General features: G+C 36.0%; 3 protein-coding genes across 3 annotated transcripts in view; 1 reads left to right on the top strand and 2 right to left on the bottom strand.

Annotated features, from left to right (window-relative positions):
* pld1a (phospholipase D1a) overlaps positions 1 to 9,539 on the bottom strand; it is a 39,022-nt gene extending 29,483 nt beyond the window's left edge. The window contains exons 1-2 of the mRNA XM_065276334.1: positions 9,388 to 9,539; positions 140 to 315 (exon numbers count right to left, since the gene is read on the bottom strand). Coding sequence (XP_065132406.1) covers positions 140 to 251 — 112 coding nt within the window. The 5' untranslated portion in view covers positions 252 to 315; positions 9,388 to 9,539. The remainder of the gene's footprint in view (positions 1 to 139; positions 316 to 9,387) is intronic.
* Positions 9,540 to 13,359: 3,820 nt separating this feature from the next.
* ghsra (growth hormone secretagogue receptor a) lies at positions 13,360 to 16,306 on the top strand. Its single transcript, XM_065275395.2, has 2 exons — positions 13,360 to 14,520; positions 15,039 to 16,306. Exons 1-2 carry the CDS (start codon positions 13,743 to 13,745, stop codon positions 15,341 to 15,343), a joined length of 1,083 nt encoding a protein of 360 aa, XP_065131467.1. The 5' UTR covers positions 13,360 to 13,742; the 3' UTR covers positions 15,344 to 16,306.
* A 1,567-nt stretch (positions 16,307 to 17,873) lies between these two features.
* Positions 17,874 to 27,212, bottom strand: part of fndc3ba (fibronectin type III domain containing 3Ba) — a 153,958-nt gene continuing 144,619 nt past the window's right edge. Inside the window, exons 24-26 of the mRNA XM_065276330.2 lie at positions 26,792 to 26,958; positions 26,566 to 26,693; positions 17,874 to 21,479 (exon numbers count right to left, since the gene is read on the bottom strand). Coding sequence (XP_065132402.1) covers positions 21,168 to 21,479; positions 26,566 to 26,693; positions 26,792 to 26,958 — 607 coding nt within the window. The 3' untranslated portion in view covers positions 17,874 to 21,167. The remainder of the gene's footprint in view (positions 21,480 to 26,565; positions 26,694 to 26,791; positions 26,959 to 27,212) is intronic.

Raw genomic sequence — 27,212 nt, 5'->3', positions numbered from 1 at the left:
CAGACTGAGACAGGAAGTGGAATAATTATGAGCCAAATACATACAGACAAGTTTTGCCAAGTTGTGCATTCAGCTATTTATATATACAGCTACTTCTATGCACACATAAAGGATGTGAAATGATTAATAAAACACTTACCTGAGGTGTTGAAATCATTGCAGTCCACCTCTTCAGGTTCCTCCTCAGCATCTGAGAAGCCCAGTTCCCTGGTGTCCAGATTCTCCACGCTGTCGTTCATGTTTGTTTTCATTAGTTATAGGGCTCAGACTGCAGAATCATACTAACCACTTTTCAGCTTGAAGGGCCAGCATTGCCTGTTTGTACACAAACAGTACACATATCTGCTTATGCTATTCAACAGGGTTAACAGCAGGGAAAAAACAATAGTAAATGCAAACATGAAAAGTGAAACTAAACTGCATATATGGGTAGGAAATAAAAAGAATAAGTGTAGCAACTTTTAAAAAGATTTGAAAAAGCATTTTTACCCTACAGTCTTAAAATACGCTGAGTCAATGGTCCAATTCACGATTTTACATTTTCTTTTATGTGTAAGTGTGTATTAGTACATGTTAAAGATATGCAAAAGGTACAAACCCCAAAGTAAACAATGACGAGAGTTATCGTTTCCAATGTAAATCTCTTTTCTTGGACTACAACAAACACACGGATTGTTGGCAACAGTTTACTTCCTGGGCCTGTTGACGTGGACAAGACCGACATTATCATAATTCCTACCGCTTGGACTCACAGCCTGTAAGTTAACTTCTGTTAGCACTGCATTGTGACCGAATCTTTCAAACATGGTAAGGAGCGTCAGATTTCCGGCTGACGTCAAAGGTATTCAGGCCAATCACAATGTACAGATTAGCTGGCCAATCAGGGACACAGAGCTTTTCAAATCAATGAGTTTTGTACAAAGTCGATGCGTTTGAGGAACGCGGGATATCTGGAGCTACAAAAATGTACTGTATGTGGAAAATAATGTGTTTTTTAAAACCATAAACCACGCAAACACATTGTATTATACCAAATAGACAAAAAAAAATTGCAATGAAATAGGTGCTCTTTAACCTATGTTGGGTTGTTTCAACTCAAAAACCTGGGTTGTTTCAAACCATTGTTGGGTCAAATGTCACATTTTCTGAGTTTATTTAACACAATGGCTGGATTTGTCGCTTTCTAACCCAATTACAGCACTTGAAAATAAATAACCCAGCATTTTTTAGAGCGTGATATCTTTTTGTTGTTTTGTTCAGTGGAAATTTATGAGAAATGGACATGTTATGTGACATGCCCTCATCCTCAAAAATTATAAACAAAACTATTAAAGGTGAATGTGTACACTACATTAAATAAATAATTTGCAGGTTCAAGTATAAACATGGCTTGTAGGGCTGCAAAATATTAAAGGAAAATATGCAATATTCAATGCCAAGTGTAACAATGTCTAAAGTTTATTAAATCAATTTAAATTAAAATAAAACATGTGTGACCATGGACCACAAAACCGGTCATAAGTCGCACAAAACAAAATTATAGATTTTTTTAAATGCCAAAAATCATTAGGATATTAAAGGGGACATTTCATAAGACTTAGATGTCAAATAAATCTTTGGTGTCGCCAGAGTACATATGTGAAGTTATAGCTCAAAACAACATAAGAGATAATTTATTATAACATGTTAAAATTTCCACTTTGTAGGTGTGAACAAAAATGTGAAGTTTTTTGGATGTGTCCTTTTAAATGCAAATGAGCTGATCTCTGCACTAAATGGATGGATATTGCAGATTAAGGGGTGGTATTATTATAATCATAAAGATCCCCTTCTGACATCACAGGGGGAGCCAAATTTCAATGACATTTAATAGAATGATTGAAGCACTGGGGACCCAAATATAGCACTTAAACATGGAAAAAAGTTAGATGTTCAAGATATGTCCCCTTTGGGTTAAGATCATGTTCAACAAATATATTTTGTAAATGTTCAAAAAATTATTTATCATTGTGTTGCTAGAGACTTCATTTAGTTTTGGTCAAGGGTCACATATTTATACATCGAAAAATATAGAACCAACCTACATGTTTCACATTCTTTCTGAGAAAAGAAAGCAAAGCTCTGTTTCTCCACGCTATGTGCATTGATCTAAAACTTTGCCTACACATAACTTTTGTCTGAAATAGCTACGTTTTGACTGCACATAACTTTTTTGAAGTGTATTAAAATCTCTTAGTTATGGTAAATCTTTGCAAAAAGCATATGGTGATATTCCCATTTGTAATATTTTAAGATATATTTAATTTCAATTGTATTGACCACAATGTGTTATGTGATATTACAGTTAGAGAATCATATGTCACTCTGAATTCTTGATCATTGCTTACATTTCATTGATCTATCTTGAGTTTGCTCAGTTCTATTTTGAACACTTCCCTTTTCAGTCAAAGGTCAGGGGTCAGTGTCTTCCCCTCTGAAGCATGAAATTCAGTGAACAACATGCAAGGTCAGATCAAAATGTCATTCCATCACTAAAATAGCAATTTAAAAAAAAAAAAAGAGACCACATCCTGTTTACTGCAATGCGTCCCTTTTGAGAAATCCTTAAACCCCAAGATATTGTGGGAATCTGATTAAAACTAATAGCGGATCACGCTGCTCACAGACATAAAGAATCCCAACTGCTTTGGAACGCTGTTAATGCCTTTTATTGAAACATTTGTTAGTTAATACCCTGACCAAGGGGATGAATGTGAACTCAGAGATGTAAAGGGTAAGCGTTTGAGCAAAATTGGCAGCTCATACAACGTTGTAAATAAATTGGGTAATATAATGCCACAACAGATTCAGCATAGACCATTGAGAAACTAACTAACACTAAGTTAATAATGCATTACTGGCAAAGTAGAGGATGGGTTAAATGACTTTATAATTACAGATACATGCTGAATGTCCAAGTAATAAAATGGTTTAAAAAAAAAAATAAGTATGACGAACACATACAATTATGCTAAAACAGATCATCCACTTGTACTGCAACACAATTGATACATTCATACCAATTCCATACAGCTAACAGCTGACTCTATGTTATGTGAAAGAATAGAAAAATAAAGTCAACATTTGTGTTCCTCAGACAAAAACATCATTATACATGCAATTAAAAGGAAAGACACAGGCTTACTCTTTTTTCAGTTTCTTGCATAAAGACACACTTTAGCTGCCAAGTGCATTTTTCTTTAGATTGCAGTCATTTTGCTGCCAAGTGCATTTTTCCACCGTACCAACCACACCAAACCCTCTATTACAAATAATGGAAGATTTTCTCATCTGGCTGGTGGTGGTGGGCTACAGATCCTGACTGGTCTATTCAGTCTGATCGCTTAATAATAAGAAATCCTGTGTCCTAGAGATGAGCCTGTTGAATCCTCTGTACCTCTTGCTTTGCGCAAGAGAAGAAAAGCATTCATGAGCTGCTCTATGGTAACTCAACAATAATAAAACTATGACATCATCTTTGCCGGTTAAGCCAACATTAAAAAATTCCACTTTCCTCACATAGAAAAACCAGCTCTCCTACAGTCTTCCCTCAATGAAACGTTTTACAACAGTTTAACAGTTATTCAACATTCAAGCAACCAATGCCTCTAATTCATTCACAAAGACAGTGATTTATAACTCAAACAGACATCACTTGTGTCAAAATATTAGCCAACTAATGTAAAGAATTACTTTAGGTTAAATACCTGCTTCCGTTACATACATTCAATTTCTGTTTATGCATTTCACACTTTAATTCAAAGACTATTCAATGTAAACCTTTATTTTTAATGGATTCTTTGAAGTACAGTAGTGCATGACATGTCGTACCAATTGAGCAGCAAAAACATTATCAACAATATCTGTGGCAAACTCTCAATAACCACAGAAACCATATTCAACTCATACTTCTGTATCAATAAACAAATCACTGTGTTAACAGTTATGCTCTTACAGTGGAGAAGATACTGCATACGAATTTAATACTGAAACTGCTCACTCCTCCTATATACTGTACAGTAGCAAACAAGTCTGCTTACTACATTGGAAATAAGTGGTGAATGAAAATTAGTGTGCGTTATATCAAGTGAAATAATGATACACACTCAAACTCAGAGTGCATTGTGGGTGAACGAATGTAAAGAATGAAGTGGTTTTTAAATACCACCACAAAATGGCCAACACCATATATAGTGCACTCCTGTATGGCTCATATGTCTCTCCCACCTGTGCAATGACAATTTCAAGGCTGCATGGGTCAGAGAGGGACAATAATTTAGGCAAATCAATGCCAATCCATTGGTAACATGCTGCAGACAGGTTGTATCCCAGAATACTACATTCATGATTGAGAAACCAAACTGTATATATTTGTTGTTTGAGGATTTTAACAAACAAAGTTTTATCTGTGTGTAGTCAAACCTTGGACAACTGTCTATTCGCTCACTGTACCTACATATATGCTGTTATCCAAAGTGACTTACAAATGAGGGAACTTTAGAGTTTACAAAGCTTTGTTTATAAGCAGGAATAAAGCCAGAGCCAGTGTTAGTTTTTGGACTAAAACAAAGGCAGATTCCAGTAACTTGAAGAGCTTGTTGCCAGCAATAGCAAGGTCAGGGTGCCAGGGGAAAGAAAAATAAATTCAAAACATTCTCCATTTCAGAGCCAGCCAAAACATGAAAAACAATCATTTACCATTAAAAACCTAACACATGAACTATTTACACAATACATACCCTGGTTAGACTGTATGTTTGGCCAACAGCTCTCACACTAATGTTTGAAATATAGCACGTAAACAAAAACTCAAGCTCTGCTCACATTCTCATAGTCTAAACATTACAACTTTTTAGATACTAAACCATTACATTTTCAAGAGTTTATAAAACAGTATTTTTCAGATATGCAAAACTGTCTTAGGCAGAAAACAGGAAAATTTACAATTTTGTAAGTATATTTTATTATTTGCATTAAAGGAATAATTCATATTTTTATAATTTACTCCCCTTCGTGCCATCCCAGATGTATATGACTTATTTGTGAACATACAGATCAACAAGTGATATGGAACACACAGACACACAATAACCAATTCTAAACGATCAATGTGCCGCCATGTTTGAATTTACCATACTGATGTTTCCATGAGTACATGATGGAACCAGTAAATATTAAACATTTTCTTTCACAAACATCGTTTCACTTCAGAAGGATATGAGGTATTCAGATGTGAACCCCTGTAATTGCGTCTGACATGTTTTCTTGTAAATGAGCATATTTTTATTAGACTCTTATGTTAAAGTTTAGTCATTTCACTTAAATGGCAATAACAAGATTTTTAGTAATTTATTGGTATGTAACGAAGTTGACTGTCTTTCGCTGCAAAACCCTCTAAGTGCATGCAAGCTTTTTGGCAAAAACCTCCACTTCCAAAAAAAATCCACTTCTTTGGACAAGGCATAGTTAATGGTTGTAAAATCACTGAATATTCAATTATAAACATTGCAAAAGATGAGAATGTCAAAATAAAGAATCTGAACCACACATTAGAGGCCACTGTGATCCATGTCACTGCAACATTCGGGTTGTATTCATTAGAGCAGGGGTGGGGAACCCTGGTCCTGGAGGGCCACTGTCCTGCAGAGTTAAAGGAGCATTTCACCCATAGAAACATTCATCTTTATTGAAAGTTTGTCATATTTGTAGTCGAAATGTAACATACATTTAGAATTTGGTGCCTATTTGACCGAGAAAAGGGGTGTTTGGACTTCCTTCTATCAATGATGCAAAATGATGATTTTTACATCACTGAAAGAAGGAAGTGCAACACTGAAATCTGTATTTCTCCTGTCTCAGTGGCAACTAAGGAAATGATGCATGACCATTCAAAAACATGACTGGGGTTCTAACTATACAAAGCTTAATGCAAATGGGTGAAGTGTCCCTTTAAGTTACAACCCTAATCAAACACACCTGCATTTCATTTCCAAGTATTGCTAAAGACAAAAGGTGTTTCTCAATGTCAAGGAAGGATCCTTGGAAGCCAAAATTTCGAGGATGCTATGTCATCGACATCCGTCGAAGGACTGTTCCAATGTCGAGGATCCTCAGAATTTTAACCGAGGACTGAGCCTTCATTCGGAAAATATCCCATATACAGAAAAGGATGCATATGTGTAGCCTTCGTGCTCTTGGCGCTCTCAAATCACCCACAATCCTATGAGCACAGCACACCTTTTCACTGACGTAATGACGCAATCACATGCACTTGCTAGCCTGTTCCATTTACGTGTTCTCCAAATGCTAAAGAGCCTCGCCTAGCCTCAAAAGGAAGTGACTTGGAGGGATCAGTACTGCCAAGGAAGTATCCTTGACATTGAGAAACACCTTTTGATTAGATTTTTCAGGTGTGTTTCATTAGGGTTGGAACTAGCAGCAGGACAGTGGCCCTCCAGGGCCCAGGGTTCCCCACTCCTGGATTAGAGGGTGACCGATAATAACAACAGTACTGTACCATGAAAATGTACTAAATGAAATAAATGTATAAATAAAAATATATACATTATTTTAACTCTTTCCCTGCCAGTGTTTTTTTTTTAATGGCAGTCAGCGGCAGCATTTTTATGATTTTATAAAAGATTCATAAAAATTCATAAAAGTTTAATGCCTTCCAGAAAATGTTGGATAATAGCAGAAATATGGATTGCTGCAAAAACTTGTAAATGGCAGGGTAAAGTCTTAAAAAAGTCTTGGGTAAAAGATTATTGAGTACTTCTGTGAAATACTCACACTGTTAACACTGAAATAACATAAAAAATGTATATTCAGTGCAGTCTTTTATTTTATTTGCTTCTGTTTTAACACTTAATGATTATCTAATCAAACTAACAAAAGATGTATTGCATTAATGATAAAAAAATAACAAATCAGATTTTGATTTGTTGAATATGTAGTCGACAGCTGCATAAAGTTCGCATTCTCTTGTTAATAACTTAAAATATGCAGAATAGCGCAAATGTAATCAGCTGGATATAAACTAATGCAAATAATCATGACATTAAAAATTTGGGTTGGATTTATCTGCGAGTATTTTTGTGTGACTGAGGTACTACTAATGTTAGCATCCTGTTAGCCTTGACAACAAACTTAGGTCCCTGCTGTTGTTCCTCTGCTAATGCAGCAAGTAATCAACAAATTAATTAATTTATAAGCAACGAACACAACTCGGAACAACTATCGGTCAGAATTTTGGCAATGGCTGATTGTTCCACCAATGAACCATCAGTGCAGATTAATCGGCAAAACTGATTAATTGGACTTCCTCTAGTATTCAGGTCCAAGTACTCATAAGCGACAGAAATGTAAATGTCATCCACGGTCGTTTTGCACACCATTATTCATCTTCCATGTACTTAGAGGACTTTGCTAAAAACATGATGTGGTGTTTAGCAGATTTTGCCAACAAACCAGTATTTCTAAAAAGCGGATTTAAAGCAAAGGCATTTGATGAAGATACAACACATGGTTAATAACATTATCTAATTTTTGACGGAGGTGGCGTTAAGGGGCTTTAACATCTGAGCTCATATATTAATCCACTTGAATCATTTGGATTACTTGATAGATGGATGTGTTTTCTGGAGCTTCACAATGTTGAGCCCCATATAAGAAAATAACAATTTATTCATTATTCATTTGTGTTAAACTAACAAAAGAAAGTCATATACATCTAGTTTGGCATGAGAGGCGAGTAAAATTATAGAGAATTTTATATTTGGGTGAACTGTTTCTTTTAAGCATTGCCCTGCTAAAAAACCAATAGACACCATCACAGAAATTCTGGTTTTATTGGGAATTTTATTGGTTCTAATGGAATATGGCCCAAAACACACTATAGTGTAGTGGTTTTAAAGGTAAAAGCTAATGGTTCCTATTGGTATTTTAATGGAAACCATTAGAATTTTCTGTAATGGTTTCATAGTTTTTTTCAGCAGCGTGTTTTTATGGCCATCCACAGCCCTGTAAGAATCGGCCTGTGCTATTTTGTTAACCAGTGAGATGAAACACACTGATGTAAAGCAAGATATAAAGGGTCAAATTTCAAATATCATGCTCTACAGACTACAGTGAGACTTTTAAGAACTCAGTAAGATGTTGATATAAACAAGCTAGATACTTTCAATATATAGGCCCCTTCTTCAAACTTCTCTCGCTGGATGTTAATGGGGTTTTAAAAACGAAATAACAAAACAATAAAGATAATGCAAGGGATAAAGAGCCAGCTAATGAGTTATATCACTTCACTCATCCATATCAGCAGTTGCTTCCTGACAGCAAGTTCCTGCCCATTGTGAACATCATGAAGAAAAGAAAGTTAAAACATATTATGCAACCACTTACTGTACGTCAGAGCTTCATGTGAAACTTTGCTACACGCATTTGAATCGCCCGTGTGTCTTTGGGGCATGTGACTAAAAACTTGTGGGAATATTTCTACAGCGTTAATGAAAACTGCAAGACTGACATTAATTTGCTATGAGGAAAGCCACAGATGGGATCCACATTAGCAACAGATAAACACAAATAAACAGAGTTCTGCGAAGTACATAACTGGGAATGACAGATTTTTCATAAAGGCCTAAAAACGTCAAGCAACATCCTGTGCAGCACATGGGATGAGACAGGAATGTTACTCCTGTTAAACACGACTGCAAACATCTATACAGAGTGTTTAAGAGCAAATGGACTTTGAACCTCATGCAAGGTTTTATGAATTTATGACCATATAGCAACGATAACATTCTGTGTATTCTTTATACTGTACACATCCAGCTCATGATGTGTCAACGACAGCTTTTATTTCCCATCAGTTCAGAAGTCACTTGTTTGTCTAATGAATTACATGGCTAACATGATCAACAGACAGTCCTTTTGAAATAGACATGAACCAGTGAAAAAACAAGTAGCCAAAGCTGAGAAAGAGTCTGAATAAAGTATCAACTGAATCAGCATTGTGTTCAAATAGATTTTAAATCTAAACAAGAGCGCAGTCGAATCAAGAGAACAATTTGAGTCTGAGTAATGCCTTGACTTTTCTTTTTTGTGTGCTGGTCACACATTCCACCTAGGATACAAAAGCCTTTCACAGTGGAGCCAAGACATACAGGCACCAGAAATGCTTTCACATACTGTAAAATACACATTTTAACACACACACAATGCTGAAATTTCTAGCTGTTTTGTTTGCCTGTGATCTAGAAACTTCCAAGTTGTCCTTCCTTTAAAACTACAAGCTGAGACAGAAGTTTGGAGCAGAAACAACAAACAGAAGTTTTTTTTACTGACCTGCCCTTGTAGACATGACTCTCTCATAATAAATCCACTGCACTGTTTGCCAACGATAATGAAAGACTAACACACGTTAGCAGACAATGTTAAAGAGTCTCTTTCTCCTCTCTCTGTAACTCCAAACAGTCTGAGCAAGAGTGCACTGTGGAAAGATCAGCCACAGGCCAATGCGTTTGAAGGGGAGGGGCATTTCCAGGTGTCAATCATAATCACTCAGCCAATCAAGCCCAGCAGATCACAATATTCTCCTCCCCTGCTCAACTGTTATATTTAGGAGAGCCGGAGATATCTACAAGGAAAATAAATATCACAAATGAGATTTGTGAGATGAGAGTTAATATTTCAGTTGTTGAATCTAGACTTTAATGAAATTAAAGTGAAATTTGCTCATGTCTTCTGTTTTGAGATATTCCAGACCGAAAACACTGAAAAACAGTGGGAAAACTCAAAAACACTGAGAAATGCATTAATATAAGTATATATATGTATTAATTAAAAGTGTATTAAATATGTAAGGAATAGTTAAATTATTAGAAAATAATACACAAAACAAACAAGGTGGTAATGCTAATCTGTTACACCGCAGGTGTGCCTATTTTCAAATAATTCAAAGGACTGGGGTCAATTATTCCACTTATACCACAGACATTGCTCTGAGGGTTTTTTTTAAATGGGACATACTCTGAAAATTTGACTTTTTTCATGTTTAAGTGCAATAATTGGGTCCCCAGTGCTTTTATCAACCTAGAAACCCATTAACGTAGTTTTGGTAAACCATTCTCCACAAGCATGTGAAAAAATTGGTCATTGAAATTTGGCTCCCCTGGTGATGTCAGAAGGGGATAATACAGCCGCTTAATCTGCACTATCCAACCACAGCACTGCCACAGAGATCAGCTCATTTACATTTAAAAAGACACACCCAAAAAAGTGTTCCCCATTTACCTCCAAAGTGGCAATTTTAACATGAACATGTTATAATAAATGATCTATATGGTATTTTGAGCTAAAACTTCACATATGTAGACTGGGGGACACCAAATATTTATTTGACATCTTAAAAAAGTCTTGTGAAATGTCCCCTTTAAGACATCTGACAGGTCAGGTGTGTGTTTATGGAAAAATGATGCATACCAGTGGAACATTTCTCAACCAATCAGAATAAAGTATTTGCAGCAGCCCCATGGTATAAAATGCATAATAATAAACAAAATCTTTTGGTCAGGTACTAGTATGTTTAGATTTTCAGATGTTTATATTTTTAACCTACTAAGACCTGGATGTCCACATATGTGGACATCAATTTTTTTTATGTTTGCACCTTAATACTTAATGCTGTGTAACTGGAACCTGTTGTACACAAACATGAAAAAATACACTGCTTCATGTTCTTAGAAAAAAAATTGTTTATTATATTTATTGGTTCTTCCTAACCCCAAAATAGCTGGAAGAAAACTGGAAAAAAAAGACAAACCAAAACTAGGAGGTTAATACACAGAATATGCATGCAGGTGCATTTGTTTAGCAGACATTTATCCAAAGCAACTTACACATTTTATTAGTATGTGTTTCCCAAGATCGAACTTATAACCTTTTGTGCTGCTAATGCAATGCTCTACAAGTTGAGCAACAGTAACCTTGGTAGCATTAGCCTACGTCACCAATACCTAAATGGAGTATTTCTTAACAGGCCCCATCTGATCCGCATATGCAAATTATGCTAAATTGACAAGCATCGTCTTCAAGATTTGAAGCCTCTACAGTCAGGGCCGTAGTTTATTTTTGGACAATTTGTTCTGCTCTCCCAGCAACCTGCAAGCATTTTCTTATAGCGTTTTCTCTGCAGAATCAATCTATTTTCCATGATGAGGATTTTTTCACTCCACTGTATCTAAATGGATTAATCACAGAAGAACAAGAGCCAGGTGCCGCACTAAAGGACGTCCCGGCACATCCAGTGCGCTGTGGCCAACAACAAAGACGGAGAAGATAGACTTGTGAGGACCATAAATCATTTATATTTTCAATTTTCTGCCCTGTCTGATTTGAGACCTCTGGTCTGTCGAGTCTGTAATAATTACCACGGCAGGGTGTGCCAGAGCGGCCATACCTTTGCTCAAACTGAAGGCATTGCCATTTATCACAACAGCAAACAAACATCTCTGTCTTTCTGTCTCACACACATACTGTACACCTGTACACACAATACCAGTTGAACAGTAGACTCTATTGCAAGAGTTGGGGAGAGAGAGAGAGAGAGAGAGAGAGAGAGAGAGAGAGAGAGAGAGACTCACAGTAGAATATCAATATAAAAACATTATCTAAAAATTAATGGCATGGCATTTCTACTGATACAACTAAAATGCCATATTTATCACATGTACCATTAAAAACCTACCATTTTTAGGCAAGATGATAAAAAACAATTTAGTCAGGGTGTTATACTTAAACATATGGTGATATTACATGAAAGCACATGCAAAAATTGGCCTTTACTGAATCTTGTTGGTGGCTGCAGTATACATTCAGTATAGCACTATTGCCCTCTAGTGGACTGCATTCAAATAACAAAAACGTCAATACAAAAAAATGTATGTGTATCCCTGTATGTGTCTATGAATAAATGTGTCTACAGGAGAGAATGTGTGTCTGTTGTCTGTTTGCAGTTTTATCAATATTTTATAACTGCACTCTGACCATATTTATCACCATGTGATATTTTATTGTAGTCTAAGGACTGCAGTTCCTCGATGGCTGTGAAAAGCATGTTTTATTGTTTTAAAGAAAAGAAATGACCTCTTTGTTGAATAGACAGTAGGCTACTTCTAATCTTAATTCAGTCTTAAAAGGATAGTTCACCCAAAAATAAAAAATCTGTCATCATTTACTCACCGTCATGTTGATCTAAACCTGTATGAGTTTTTTTATTTTGATGGACACAAAAGAAAATATTTTGAGAAATGATGATGGGCACACAGCTGATTGTAACCACTGACTTTCATAGTAGGAAAATAAATATTTTGGAAGTTTTGTGATAAATGATGAAGAATGAAGCACACAGTTGATGGTACCCATTAAAATCAATCACATTTTTTATTCCTACTATGGAAGTCAATGTTTACAATCAGCTGTGTGCTTACAATCATTTATCAAAATATCTACTTTTGTGTTCATCTGAAAAAAGCTAGAAAGTGTCAGAAGCATGAGCACTTTGACCTCAGGGCGCAGTAACATCATCACTCCTGACTACTCCCCCTCTCGCTCCGTTAATATTACTGCGCCCGAGGACAACGAGTGCTCTTCCGCCATACAATATAGTTCTCATTTTTTATCTGCTTAAAAAATCACCACGTTTTATTTTGTGCCACTATACTTACTCATAAAAACTAGCCTTGTAACAGTATTTAAATAGGGAAAACATGGAAGTGTTTGGTTTGGCTTCTAAATTAATCCCGGTTTGGATCCTAAGGAATGAATGGGGTTAGGCTGTACAAAGATTAAGTGCACGCATTGAAAAAAGATAGGTATGTATTAATTTGTCTCAGTTGAGGGAATAACATAGTAAAAAAATTGAAAAACGGTGGCGTTTTCCTTTAACTCCTGTCAGCATTGCATTGTGAGCGAATATTTCAAACATGGTAAGGAGCGTCATATTTCCGGCTGACGTTCAGATTAGCTGGCCAAAGGGACACAGCGCTTTTTCTTTCAGATCGATGTCGACATTGTATTATATCAAATACACAAAATAACTTTGTTTTTATCAATGAAATAGGTGCCCTTTAATCACCACACGATGGCAGTATTCAACAGATTCAACGCATCCCATTCATCTAGGTTTCAGACCTTTCCATAGTATACACATTTTTGGACCAATGACAAAGCTCTCTACCTCTGTTTTGTACTAGCTCACTGAATGACGAGAAGATGCACAGACATCTGTAGTGGTTGAATCCCCAGTACGCACAAGTGACGCGCTTCATCCTTTGCGAAGTAATTTCATTTCTCCGTCTCTCACTTTGAACACTTGTCTCTTATCTTACTACACCAAAATGCCTTAAATTGCTTCAAGACTAACGATTTTCTGTCCAGGCTGGACAGATAACGAGGCAGTTATAATTGGATTGCCATTGGATTGATCTTTTTTTTAGTTGTGGAATATCTCGCTAGAAAGTGTCTTGCAATTAAGACATGCATTTTATAACTACAGATCCGTATTGAGAATTTAGTTTGCATATAAGATGTTATAAATGTTGGGCACCCCTGAGCGCAGCACTAAATGGGGAGTCGTTGGGGAGACCGTCGTCCCCAAGCTCTCTCTCAGTGGAGAATCAGATTGTCCATGATCACTCAGCATGCATACCTGGCTTAACCGGACCAACTGTTCTTTCAACTGCAGTTGGGATGAAAACGCGACATACTGGGGACTCGAGGCACCAGTCAACATTTTTCCTATTCCAATCTTGATCGGAGTCACCGTCAGCTGCGTTTTCTTCTTCTTTGTAGGTGTAACAGGAAATCTCATGACCATTTTGGTGGTGACAAAATACAAGGACATGCGAACAACCACCAACTTGTACCTGTCCAGCATGGCCTTTTCGGATTTACTCATTTTTCTCTGCATGCCCCTGGACTTGTACAGAATCTGGAGGTACCGACCTTGGAATTTCGGCAATATACTTTGTAAACTCTTTCAGTTTGTCAGCGAGTGCTGCACATACTCCACCATCCTGAACATTACTGCTCTCAGTGTGGAGAGGTACTTTGCTATTTGTTTTCCTCTGAGGGCTAAAGTGGTCGTGACCAAGGGTCGCGTGCGAGGAGTCATTTTGGTCCTCTGGATTGTATCCTTCTTTAGTGCAGCACCTGTATTTGTGCTCGTCGGTGTTGAGCATGAAAATGGGACAAACTCGTGGGACACAAACGAATGCAAAGCGACGGAATATGCCATTAGGTCTGGGCTTCTAACTATTATGGTTTGGGTTTCCAGCATCTTTTTCTTTTTGCCTGTGTTCTGTTTAACGGTTTTGTATAGTCTCATCGGCCGAAAGCTCTGGAAGAGAAAGAGAGACACGATTGGAGAAAGCGTTTCAAGTCGAGATAAAAACAACAGACAAACAGTAAAAATGCTGGGTAAGTTTCCGACTTTCACACAAACAGGCAACGTTTTACGCACGAGCGCACCCATACTTGCACTTGGCACAGAGCAGTAGCGGTTCTATTAAAATGCTTTGTCAAGTCACCAAAGTGGTAACACTTAGATTTTACAAAGTCAATATAAACACATTACATTACAAAACGACATGTTATCTTTTCGCTTAGATCAGGTGGAAAGCTTTTAAGCTTGCTCTTATAAATAATAGGTTTTATTGTAGTATTTAAGTAACCATTTGGCACAATTTTACTACAAATACAAAGGTAAACATTTTATAATGGGAAAAATATGTTTTTGTGATTTCCATGGTTTTACTAAATGAAACAAAAAACCATGCGTATCGCCATACAAAGCTTTTTGACGAATAATTTGTTGTTTACCCAAACTATTGCTTTTTATATTTGTTTATATTATGGCTAAAAGCTTAACTGTTGTAGGATATGGGACGGAAACGCGCATTTCATCTGTTGAAATAATATCTTTACTCTCTCTGTAGTTGTGGTGGTGTTTGCCTTCGTGCTCTGCTGGCTTCCCTTTCACGTTGGACGTTACCTGATCTCCAAATCTACAGAGATGGGCTCTCCTATCTTATCTGTCATTAGCCAGTACTGCAATCTCATCTCCTTTGTACTCTTTTACCTAAGCGCAGCGATCAACCCTATACTATACAACATCATGTCCAAGAAGTACAGAATGGCAGCTTGTAAACTTTTCGGACTGCATAGTAACCCGAGAAGAAGCGCGTCGATGGTCAAAGGAGAGAGTTCCCCGTGCTGGACAGAGTCCACTGTGAGTTTGTGACTTGACAAGACTACTGTATGATTTTCCTTAACAACCATTTAAGACGTCAAACACATGGCCTCAAAAGATCAGGGAGTATTTTAGAAAAATTCATTATATGTTTTACAAACATTTGCTTGTAAATAGATGGGTAGTATCAGAATGGATAACTTCAGTTGCCTTAAATATCAATGAAATCTGGAAGACAAAACTGAGCACTGTAGATATACAGCATCATCCTACTGCACCCAGCTAGAGGGATGCAGAGGTAATGCATTCATTTGCCTTCATTCTGTGCCTGAATAATAACATGCTCAGTGTGTTTATGTGCTATGTGTATGCATTATGTCCTGCTTCACATCAGAAGCAATATTATTACATAACTATACTCAAATGCTTTTGGAAAAAATGAGAAAATTGCCTTGGCTCATTAAAAAGTGCTTTAAAGACATCAGAAAAAAACATTATGTGTCATTTACTCACAGTCATTGAGAAAGACACCTTTAATTTTACACCATTACAACAATTGTTGTGGATCTAATTGTAAGTTGAGATATATGTTATGCTCTATAAGGTGTATCTGTTGTGGAAACAGCATGTCTTCTGTATAAAAAATGATGTATATAAATAAACATATGTGTGTATATTGTAAAATATGTAAATATACCCATGTTACACTAGAATTCTGTTCTGTTTGTATTTGTATCTGTCTGTCTATATACTAAACAGCACTATTTTAATTCAGTAAGGAACTAAAATATATGTACATACTTTAATCTATATAAAATGGGGTTTAAAACTGTGAATTGATGGCACACATTTGAGATATTGAAGATAAATCTTCTTTGATCCTAAATCAATCGAACGACATCATTAGAAATCCTGCATTTTTATTTCCACTGTCTAAATGGTGTTTTATCGATGTTCAAGCAATTTCAGAGAACCCGGGCTAAAGCGAATCACAGAAGAGAATGATATCATAAATCAGACAGCTCTCCTCATGGGAAAAAAGTGACTCTGCAAAATGAGATTTTCCACCATGCTTACGTGCAACTCCAGTCTACCATCAGCATTAATAAAAATCCTAACTGTGTGTCTGATGAGTCTAAAGGTTGAACTTTCAGTCATTTTTAAAGAAACCACACTCAACAGTTCTCAAGCAGAATAATACTTCAACCGCTGCAGTAGCCGGTCAGGATTTAATGCTCAAGATGAACAGTGTAGCACAGGTTGTGGGTTTAATTTGCAAGGTGGACTCACATAGGGGTGGTTTTCCAGGCAAGGTTTAGATTAATACATGACTTGGTTATTTTAGGACATTTAACTCATTTTTAAAAAACAAACCTTACAAAAAATTCAATACTGGTGTGCATATTGAGACAAAACAATTACATTGATATTTTGAGATATGACAATTCAAGATGTTTTAAAATTAAGGCAGACCAAACATGCATTCTAGTCTGGGACTAGACTTAAGCTCTGTCTAGGAAACCGCCCCATATAGTGATAAAATGGTAACACTTTACGATAAGGTTGTTTTTGTTAACATTAGTAAATGCCTTAGCTTACATGAACTAACAAAGATCAATATAGTTATATCAATTTAATATTAACAGTTACAGCTTTTCATTTTAACAATATATTAGTAAATGCTAAAAATAACATGAGCTAATGCATTTACTAATTTTAACAAATGCTACCTTATTGTAAAAATGTATACCATAAATACACTAAAAGTCACTTTGGATTAAAGAACATTACATTGTTCTTGCAATAACAAATACAGGGTAATACATTTACTGTTAAAATGTGTGCAATTAGTTTTGTTTAACACAACAAACATTGTCACTCGATAAAAAAGTATTTTACCTTTTCTGCACCATTTGTCTGCAGCACAGATGATAGGGGTGAAACTGTAAACAGCTGGTTTAGACTGAAAATGTTTAATGTTCATTTAACTTTGAACAAACTGTTGCCAGTAAATAACATAAATGTAAAATCTACAGTAAGTTACTGGCAACCAGCTGCCAGTAATAGTGTAATTTCTACAGAAATTTATACTGTACCAAAAAAAGGATGGAAACACAACACCAAATAAGTGTCATAAGACTGCAGTAAAGTGTAGCTACAGTATATCATTAAAGGAAGTTTAATAAGCCATTACCTTGAGATAACAGCATCAAGACTTTCTATATGAAATTATATGTAGCTTCATACAGCATATGGTTTATGCAACAGTCCTATCTATGATGGAAATGGAGAAAAAAATAGCAAGTTAGATAATACTGAGGATAATCTGAGCAGTCACAAGATAAAGCTATGGTATTATCGAACAACCGTTCATAGAATATTGACAAAGGTTTGTTAAATCCCTACCTGATGGATATATAGGGTTTGTACTGTGAAGAACATGATCTGTATATTTTGATGCTTAGTACTGTATTTGTAAAAACTGCTTAAGTATTCATAACACGTAATAGCAAGAAGCAAATTAACTTCAATCACAAGCTCCATTGCTTTGACTGAAAAGATTCATATCAGCAACGCTAAATAAATTGTCAGAAAAAAATTAAAACATTTATTGGGTATAAATATATTACATACACGCTACAGATACAGTTAAGTCTTACATACATAGGGTAGTACAGTATTTGCAAAAATCTATACATTATATGGCAGTTTCTTATATATATGAAATAGTCTAACATTTACAAAAAATATGACTTAAAAAAATTTGATAATGACAAGCCTGGAATGTTTGTATATTTTTTCCTTTTCTTTTTTTTAACTGCGAGTTAAAAATATTTTTTTTGGAAAATAGTTGAATACCCTTCGTGGTTCTTTACATTTTTCTGGGACGATTCTAAGATTTCATATATCTTCAAGCAATTTGTTTTTAAAATTAAAAAAGCACAACGAAACAGAAAAATTAACAAAATAAAAATGCAGTTTATAAAAATACAAAATGGGCCACAGAAATGTATACTTTTTTCTTTTCTTTTTTACAAGGACCAACAAGAAAACAAAAAAAAAATTTACTACCAGAGTTTACTGGTCAAGACCATACATGGTAATGGACAATAAAATAAAATAAAAAAACAAACAAAAAGAAAAGAAAACTAAACCTAATAAAGCAGGTCAAAAATGAACTTTTTGACTTTCTACTATATATGTTCAAGTCTGTGTGGGCCAGTTTCTTTAAAAAAAGAATGCATTTCTTGCTTTTCTTAATGCATGATCATCTTGATTTCAAAACAATAGAAACATTGACTAGGAAATACCCCTTTATGAGATAAATCTAATAAAGATTAATGTTTTGCTTTAAAAAGTGCTTCATTTCTGTTAGTTGTCATACTATATATCTCTCTATATATATCTCTATATATAATTCCTTAGCAAAAATACTGGAATAAATTCACTATTGCGCTATGACACGATAAAATAAAAAGAAATGAGAAATGTGATTTGCCTCAGAACAGTTGATTGTTTTGCTTCCTTTCAGTGTGAATAGCATGTCAAATTTCACCTCAAAAAGGATTATTCAAATAAATGGCACCATTTTCACCACCAATAAAAAGTGTAGTCACAGATTAAGTTTAACTTAAACTTATGTTTTTCCTTTACAAGAAAATCATGTTCTAATGTCACAAAGAATTTCTCAAGTAACCCTTTAAATAACAGAAAAATACCTCTGCTTTGGCAAACAGTAAGATAACATAAGCGTTATAACACTTTTTAGCGATGCCAAATTTAGCTACGTAACGTATGCCCCATTACATACAAATAAAAAAAAGGTTAAACATTTGCTACAGTTTCTAAGTGAAGCCAGAGTTTCGGCACTTTGATGAACAGGCGTTTGGTTACATGTAAATATTTCAGCATGGTACAAATAAATGAAAGACTTACTGTATGAATGAAAGGAATGCTGGCCTTAACGGTTAATCTACAATACATAAAAAAATTACTGAAAAAAAACATGCTACAATAGAAAAAATTAGTACATAACTACATCTCTTAATTTCTTAAAAAATAAATAAATGAAGATTGCACTTTAATTGCCATTTAAAGTACTGTATGCAATAGATAAGTATAAATAACCCTAAAAGAATGATACCTTACTTTCCCATTAACTTTGGCAAAGGTATTCTGAACTAGTAAACGATTTTGCTTACGGACAACTGGAGCAAGGCACAGCTTAGGCGAGAAACAGATCAAATAAATGCATAAAAAAAAAACTGCAGAGGCAGACAAAGAAATAATGCTACCATAGTGATGACAGCAATATCATTATCATTCGGTATAATGTAGTGTTTGCAGCACCCTCTCAGAAACATAGTATTCGCTGTACTTCTTCACCTCTGATAAGTCCATGTCCCTGAGGTACAATACAGGCTGTCAGTTGGGAAAAGAGGCTCCAGCAAGCCACGCCCTGCCTTACACCCCTCCCCTTTTCTTCTTTTAGACAACTGGTCTGCGAGTGGAATTTTAGGAGAAATTCTTTGGGAACTGCTGGTTTGTACCTTTACTTGGCTAAAGATGCACATCAGGCTGTTTTGGCATGAACATCAGTCCTCATTATAAGGTGCAGCGGGTGGAGGAGCTCACCGCTGCTTCGTAAATCATGTTGATCAAGCACCTTAAAAACATACAACTGGCTTTTCGCAGATTAAAAACGATGCAACATTCAATGAGACATGTAGGGCCGTCGATAAAAAGCAAATAGGAAAGTTGAGGCGAAACGGTTACGAACGCAATTCACAGAGTATAAACATAACTGAAAAACAACCGGTTTCACAGCTACACACTGGCTATTGTGACTCTAGCCATCAGCTGGTCCCTGGATCTACAGACAGCACACAAAGCACATTAGCCTAGCCAAGTCATATGTGGGCAGGTAGACAAGAAAGTAGCCCTGTGTGTGACATGCTCAAGCATGCGGCCTGCACCTTAGGACAAGGACACACAAAGACTAAATGGCCGGTCTGGGTCAGCGACCCGTTCTCTTGTGGCATGTGGCAGCAAAGAGTGTTACGTGGCAAATTGAACTCCATCGCCACCACTACTGACCACAGATTTATGAGCACCATAGATTGTGAATTGACACGCTCTGAAAGAGATCTCTACTTCAAACTCATTATTTATATTACAATACCTCTATAGAATCTTATAGATTTATATCCATATATTAGATAACTGATTCCGTTCTAAGGAAAAATAAACACAATAGCAGCAATACTTAAACCACACTTGGATTGCAACTTGCTTTGGCAGCTTAATTCAGGGGGCTGCACACCAGCCTTTACTACGGTAACGGTATTTAGTGTTTATGTGGTGATGTGCATAATATATAAAACGTGAACAACATCACATGAATTGAACTGGGATTGTGGAATGTGTTACGCATTTCGTGATAAAGCTACGATTCCTTAACGCAAACTGGGTGAAGCGTGCTTTGATAAAACTATAATAGGCCATGAACGAGGAGAAAATACAATACATTTTCCTCCAAACATATACGTACACTTAAAGGGATACAAAAAAATCAAGCATGCAAAAACAGGCTATCACGTGACTTTTCGTAAGGCTCGATAATGCGATTTTGCTTCACCAAGGAGTTCACAGAGCAAAACCGTCACGCTGTAAAGTTTGAGTAAAACAGCGATACACAGGCAGCACAGGAAAAGGCATTGTAGAGATAAGGAATAGAGAGAAAGCGTGCCTGTATACATAATCAGCCTACAGTACATTGCCACGCGTGTATATTTAAGTGTGTGCGTGTGTGTAACGTAAATGTTTCTTTTTCTTGGCTGGCTGCTGTTTCTGGTTTTTCGTATATATATATAGCTCACTTCATGAAGAAGTATTCCACCAAAAAGGCGATGAGGAAGGAGAGGGCGGCGAAAGCGCCGACTAAGACCGCTGCGAAGCGTTCGTCTGTGCTGAACATGCCGGTGGGAGTCGTCGTTTCCGTGGAGTTGAGGTCTCCGGGCAGGACCAGCTCCGTGCGGCGGGGCGCGAAGAATGATGATGGACTGAGGGGTCCGCACAGCTCCTGAGTGCTGTCCTGACAACGACGACACACGTATACGCGAAACCGATAGTCTGTGTTACTGTGCAGGCCAGAGATCTGGAAGGTTGTGTCCTCTCCCTTATATAACTGAAACAAGAAACAAGAGAGAGTTTTTGAATATAGAATTGATCATATATATTGCACATACTGGACACTTATTCTGTGTTTTTAAAAATGATGTATACCAGCCAGCTATTAAAACAGAATGCAGTGCATCTGTAAATGAGCCAATTTTGCCATGTGCATTTCCGCAAAAACTACAAAGAGAAAAATCTTTACCCAAGTACATTATCCTACTTATTACACAGCTACTTGCAACATGGGTACACTAAAGCACCAATGTGTATATACTTTATTAGCTCATTTGTAATAAATGCAAACTAGCCAATTGTGTTCCAACAAATCAAACATGCATTTGGTTTGATTATTTGTAAATAAAATCTCATGATATTAATTATGCATATTTATATTTTTAATGTATTTGTATGTATTAAACTGCGCCTGTAAAGATGACTCACAGTACACGGATGTGGCAGTGTTAGTTTTAGTCGGTTGTTATTTGGGAACAACAAACCTTGCAATGTCCCCATTGACCAATCAAAATCAAGCATTTCAGAGCGTTACATCATTTTTTTAATTAACACAATTTGTACAATTAAGAAAAAAGGTAAGTAAATCTGACTGAATCCAGACAAATTAAGTAATTTATAACCTTATCTTTGGGGTTGAGTTTAATTGTCTAGTTGTTGAAACTAATAACTAAAAAACAAATTAAAACTAGTTTGCAATTCTCAAACGCAGACGTTCCCAAACGTGCCGCAGAAGCTCTACGTGCTGGGGTGTGAAATAGGACGGAGTGCATGGATATAAACAATAACATGAGAGCCTTTCATGAATAACAATGAGGATAAATCACATTACGCATTCACAAATAGTAACACGAGGATGAGGTTTACAAAAGAGCATGTGCATACATATAGAAAAAGCCTTTGATCACATCTCTTGTTGTGTTATGTCAATATCATAGATAGCGGTCAGTATAAAATATTCTTTATGGAGCAGGAGCTCTCATATCCTGAAGTACTGATAATGTCATTATGTGCAACAAAAAGTTATAAAATAGACTAGATGAAAAAGAAACACATTTTTGCTACAGTATAGTTTTTCTAGGTAAACTACATGCATAGAGTTCAAGTTTCCCACTGGAAATTCAAGGAAATCCAATTAAAATGCAGAACAGGACATGTGTTTGACTGACATAACAGTTTTCCTTATGTACCAGGTACTTATGGCCTGTCTGCCAAACAACAGCTGCTTAATTTCATTCGAAAGCCCTACTATGATGATGGACACTTCATTTTGTTTACTTTGGAAGATTCACCAATAAGAAGCAAAAACATTTACTGTTTATTCCAGTCACATAGATAAGATGCCACAACATGACTTTTTGATTAGTTTATTGAAACGCGCCAGTATTACTTAAAGGAAAACACCACCGTTTTTCATTATTTTTCTTTGTTCTTACCTTAACTTAGACAAATTAATAAATCTCTATCTTTTTTCAATGCATGCACTTAATCTTTGTACAGTGCGTTGTGAATGTGTTAGCATTAAGCCTAGCCCCATTCATTACTTAGGATCCAAACAGTGATGATATTAGAAGCCACCAAACACTTCCACATTTCCCTATTTAAAGCCTGTTACATGAGTAGTTACACGAGTAAGTATGGTAACACAAAATAACGTGCCGATTTTTTACACGGACAAAAATGAGAACTATATTATATGACGAAGAGCACTTAGTTTGCAGTACTTCGACCTCGGGCGCAATACATCATCACTGCTGACTACTCCGTCCTCGCCCAAACTTCCATCAATATTACTGCGCCCAAGGTTAAAGTGCTCTTTTGATGATTATTATTATCTCTTTAAGCTTTGAGCATTTATCCAGTGCTAGACCACTTATCCTAGACAACTGAACATTTAATTTAGGAAATAGATGAAAAGTTTTATCTTACAGCACACACCAGATCCATGCATATGACTACTAAAAATACAAAACTGTACGAAGTGACACAAACTTAAAAACATGTATAAAACATCCCTCTTAACAGAACTGTGCATTAAAAAAAAAATGTAATCCAAGCTGTCTCTGAAAATGCTTTTTGACAGTTTAAAATGTTAAAAAGAATAAAACAGGAGTAAAAGTTACTTGAGTTAAAGATAGTTCACTTCCAAATGAAGAACCCTGCCACCATCCACCCATCCCCACGCTGCTCCAAACCCGCACGCATCCCCCTCCTCCCATGAACACAAAAGAAGATGTAGGAAAACTATTTTGTAAGTATTTGGATAAATGACTAAGAAAATATTTTGTTAAAGGAACAGTATGTAAGAAATTTATATCAATTAATCATAAAATGGCCCTGATATGTCACTAGACATTAAGAAATCATTTTCATTTCAAATACTTATATCACTCACAACAGTGGTCTGGCCAGGATATTGTCATTTAAAAAGTGGAGTTGCAGCCCTCAACTGATGTTTATGTTGTCATGTTGTGTATTGGCCACTAGTTGTATGATTGCAGTACCAGTTTTAGCCACAAGTTTTGTGATTGCAATACCAGTTTTGGCCACAATCCTACATACTGTTCCTTTAAATGATGGTATGAAGTTCCATCATATTTCTTTTTTTTATTCCTACCATGGAAGTCCACGGCCACCCACCGCTGCGTGCCCACCACCACCCCCCAAAATATCCTCCCCCGTGCCCACCAGGAAAAAAAAAAGAGGTTAATCTATGCCCAGCCCTAGTATAAATGAATGGTAACTAAAACAAGCCAATAACTTTTCACCAGACACATCAGCAAGCTAAATCAAACACGACAACAAAACAAACTAAATGTGTCACACAACAGTTAACTTACTATATTTAAACGCATTGGTCAAGTTGGATTTCAAGATTGTTAGTATTTAGTACAGCACTGGAACGTGTACTGTTTGTATGATTCAGTTATTGTAACCAAATGATTTTTCATGACAGAAGAAAGTCTTGCTTGTGTGATGTTGGTTAAATAACTCAATGGGCTATAATAGTGTCCATTTAGATTAGAAAAACAAATCATGGCTAAAATGATATGATGTTAAATTTGAGCAAATCTGGATGTTTACAACTATTTTATAATGCTGTGTATAATGTAAGCGAATTCCATTAGCTGTAAAATTAATGTACGTGGGCGATGATTACTTCACTAGGGTAATATTTTGAGAAAATCCACATGGGAATTGTTAACCCTGTAAATGTCAGATTCTGGCTAAATCAATATGCATGCATGTGAATAAAATAAAAAGACTTTGTGGAGTCAAAAAGGGTTGTGTGGCACTAACAGACTGCTTATCCATAGCTACCTTGTTCCCACACATTAAACACAGGCATCTTAGAGGCAATGCAAACAGAGGACAGCATCTGTTTCCATTACACACTGAGACGAAACACCCACACTCCTCATGCACAAATCCTACTTATCTTTACATGCAAACATCATCCCTTGCAGCATTTAACAAAACAAGGACCAGCAAAGTAACAAGAATCATGTCTTTAATAAAGTGACACAATACTGGTATGGATCAAGTTTTGGAAGGATATTTATTGACTTGATCTATCCATGACAAACGTGGGCATGTTCAACTCCCTGGAGAGACCTGATGGTTTTCACATTGCCGGATGGATTTATGTTTCACTGGCTGATCTGCTAATGTGTCCATTAACATAAACTGAACTTTAAACTTGTAACAATCCAGTGACAACATTGTGTAGAATCACATGATTTGAGAAGTTACATTACTCGTGCCTGTGCATTAAATGGACTCTCTCCGTATTCTGTTGACTTTCACTATTTGATTTCTGCAAATCACAGAAACCATCAATGAATCTTGAGATTTGTGCACTTTTCAAAACTGTAAAAAATGCCAAGCCCTCAGAGGACAGACAATGTGATTGAAACGCAGGCTATTATTTCCTTCAATAGAATGGAGTATGACAGATGAGATGGTTGTTAGGCTCTATCAAGCCATCAGCGGTTTCATTATCAACACCAGCTGCCGAATACTAATACACTCAGGCAAAGGAGACAGACCTATTGTCCCGTCTCAAAACCGCTATGTATCTCACCCTTTCTTTTAATAACAATGAAGTGAGTGAGAAAAAGACATTTTCTGTAATGTGACATATGCCTGTGGGTGGCAAAATGAAATGAAAAACTTGTGATTGACCTACGCAAATTCCGCTATAAGTGAGTTCTCAAACTAAAAGAGAAAATGTTACAGAAGTCCAACACAAGGTAGCTAATGGTTAAATAACGTCAAACATACCTGCCTTAATTAAATAATTTATTTGAATCATTTTAAGGAAATAAAATCTTTAATTGGGAAACCGCAGTTGCTACCCACAATGATTTGAATGATGATGATGATAACAATATTGCAGACAGTGACAGTTTGTTTAAAATGTGAAATAAGTGTCTGTAAAATGTTAAATTATACAAAAATAACTTATATAATCAGTTTGATGTGAATCATAAGAATCTTTGTGTGGTAGATGTGTTGTGTTTACTGCACAAAACAGACCTCGGGCAGACCTCTATTTTAATAAATGAAGGGAAAAGACCTTTTGAAAGTATAATGCATTTGTAAATCAAATCTAAATGTGGCATTTAAAAGTAAAGACATTTGCAGTCTTTTTATGGTTGAATTTCATTATCACTGATAAACTCGAAGAATAAAAATAACCTGAAAACGAAACCCGAAATCATTTCAACAAACTGTGAATGTAAAAAACAGTGAAGGACAGTTGAGGGCAAAGGAAATGAAAACACCTTTTTTGATTAATACTGTGTAAGAATCCTTTTATGTGTTTGGTGTTTACCTGCTATTGTGCGTTTTAATGCAGTTTGTAAAATATACAGTAGCTGCTTTGTTTTCCCTGCCTGTGAAACCCAGCTGAAGTAATTTTTTGGGAGATTTACTTTTTTTCTACATAAAACCATCTTACATAATTTAAAGACAAATATTATAAGATTGGATGTAAATAAGTATTACAGTTGATCAAGTTGATTGATATTTTAATAACTTTTAATCCAAAGATAATTCATATATAAATAATGAAAAGTCACCTGTTTGTAGTCAGACTCTCTGCCCACCAGCACCTGCAGAATGTAAATGATGGGGTCTCCTCTCATTGGTGGAATGCTTTCCCAGCTGACCTCACACACATTCCCTTCCAACTGTACCACTTTAGGAGCTAAAGGACAACATATAATATAAGATAAAAACATTTACTATAAAATTATCCCATACATGTACAGGTTTTTTGTTGTATTTGAAAAAAGATAAATTTACCCTTGAGAGCTGGTGGAACAGACTTGGTGGTATGGAAAGTGTGTATTTCAGAGAACTGGCCCTCCCCTGCCTCGCTTACAGCTTGAATCCTGAGAGAGTAGCTGCTTGACTCGCATAGCCTCTGTACCTTATATGTGTGGCTTGGGCCTCTGTAGATTGTAACAAACCTAAAACATACATCATTTGATTAGGTTCAATGTTATATTTTGCAACACTGAAGGAACTGAAATCTGACTTTTTGCATGTTTAAGTGCTATAATTGGGTCCCCAGTGCTTCTATCAACCTAGAAAATGTGAAAAAGATCAACCCAGTAACTTAGTTTTGGTAAACCATTCTCTGCAAGCATGTGAAAAAATAGGTAATTGAAATCTGTCTCCCCTTGTGATGTCAGAAGGGGATAATACCGCACCTTAATCTGCA

The sequence above is a fragment of the Paramisgurnus dabryanus genome, chromosome 6 (assembly GCF_030506205.2).
Source record: "Paramisgurnus dabryanus chromosome 6, PD_genome_1.1, whole genome shotgun sequence".
NCBI lineage: Eukaryota > Metazoa > Chordata > Actinopteri > Cypriniformes > Cobitidae > Paramisgurnus > Paramisgurnus dabryanus.
This window is presented reverse-complemented; position numbering and strand designations above follow the sequence as displayed.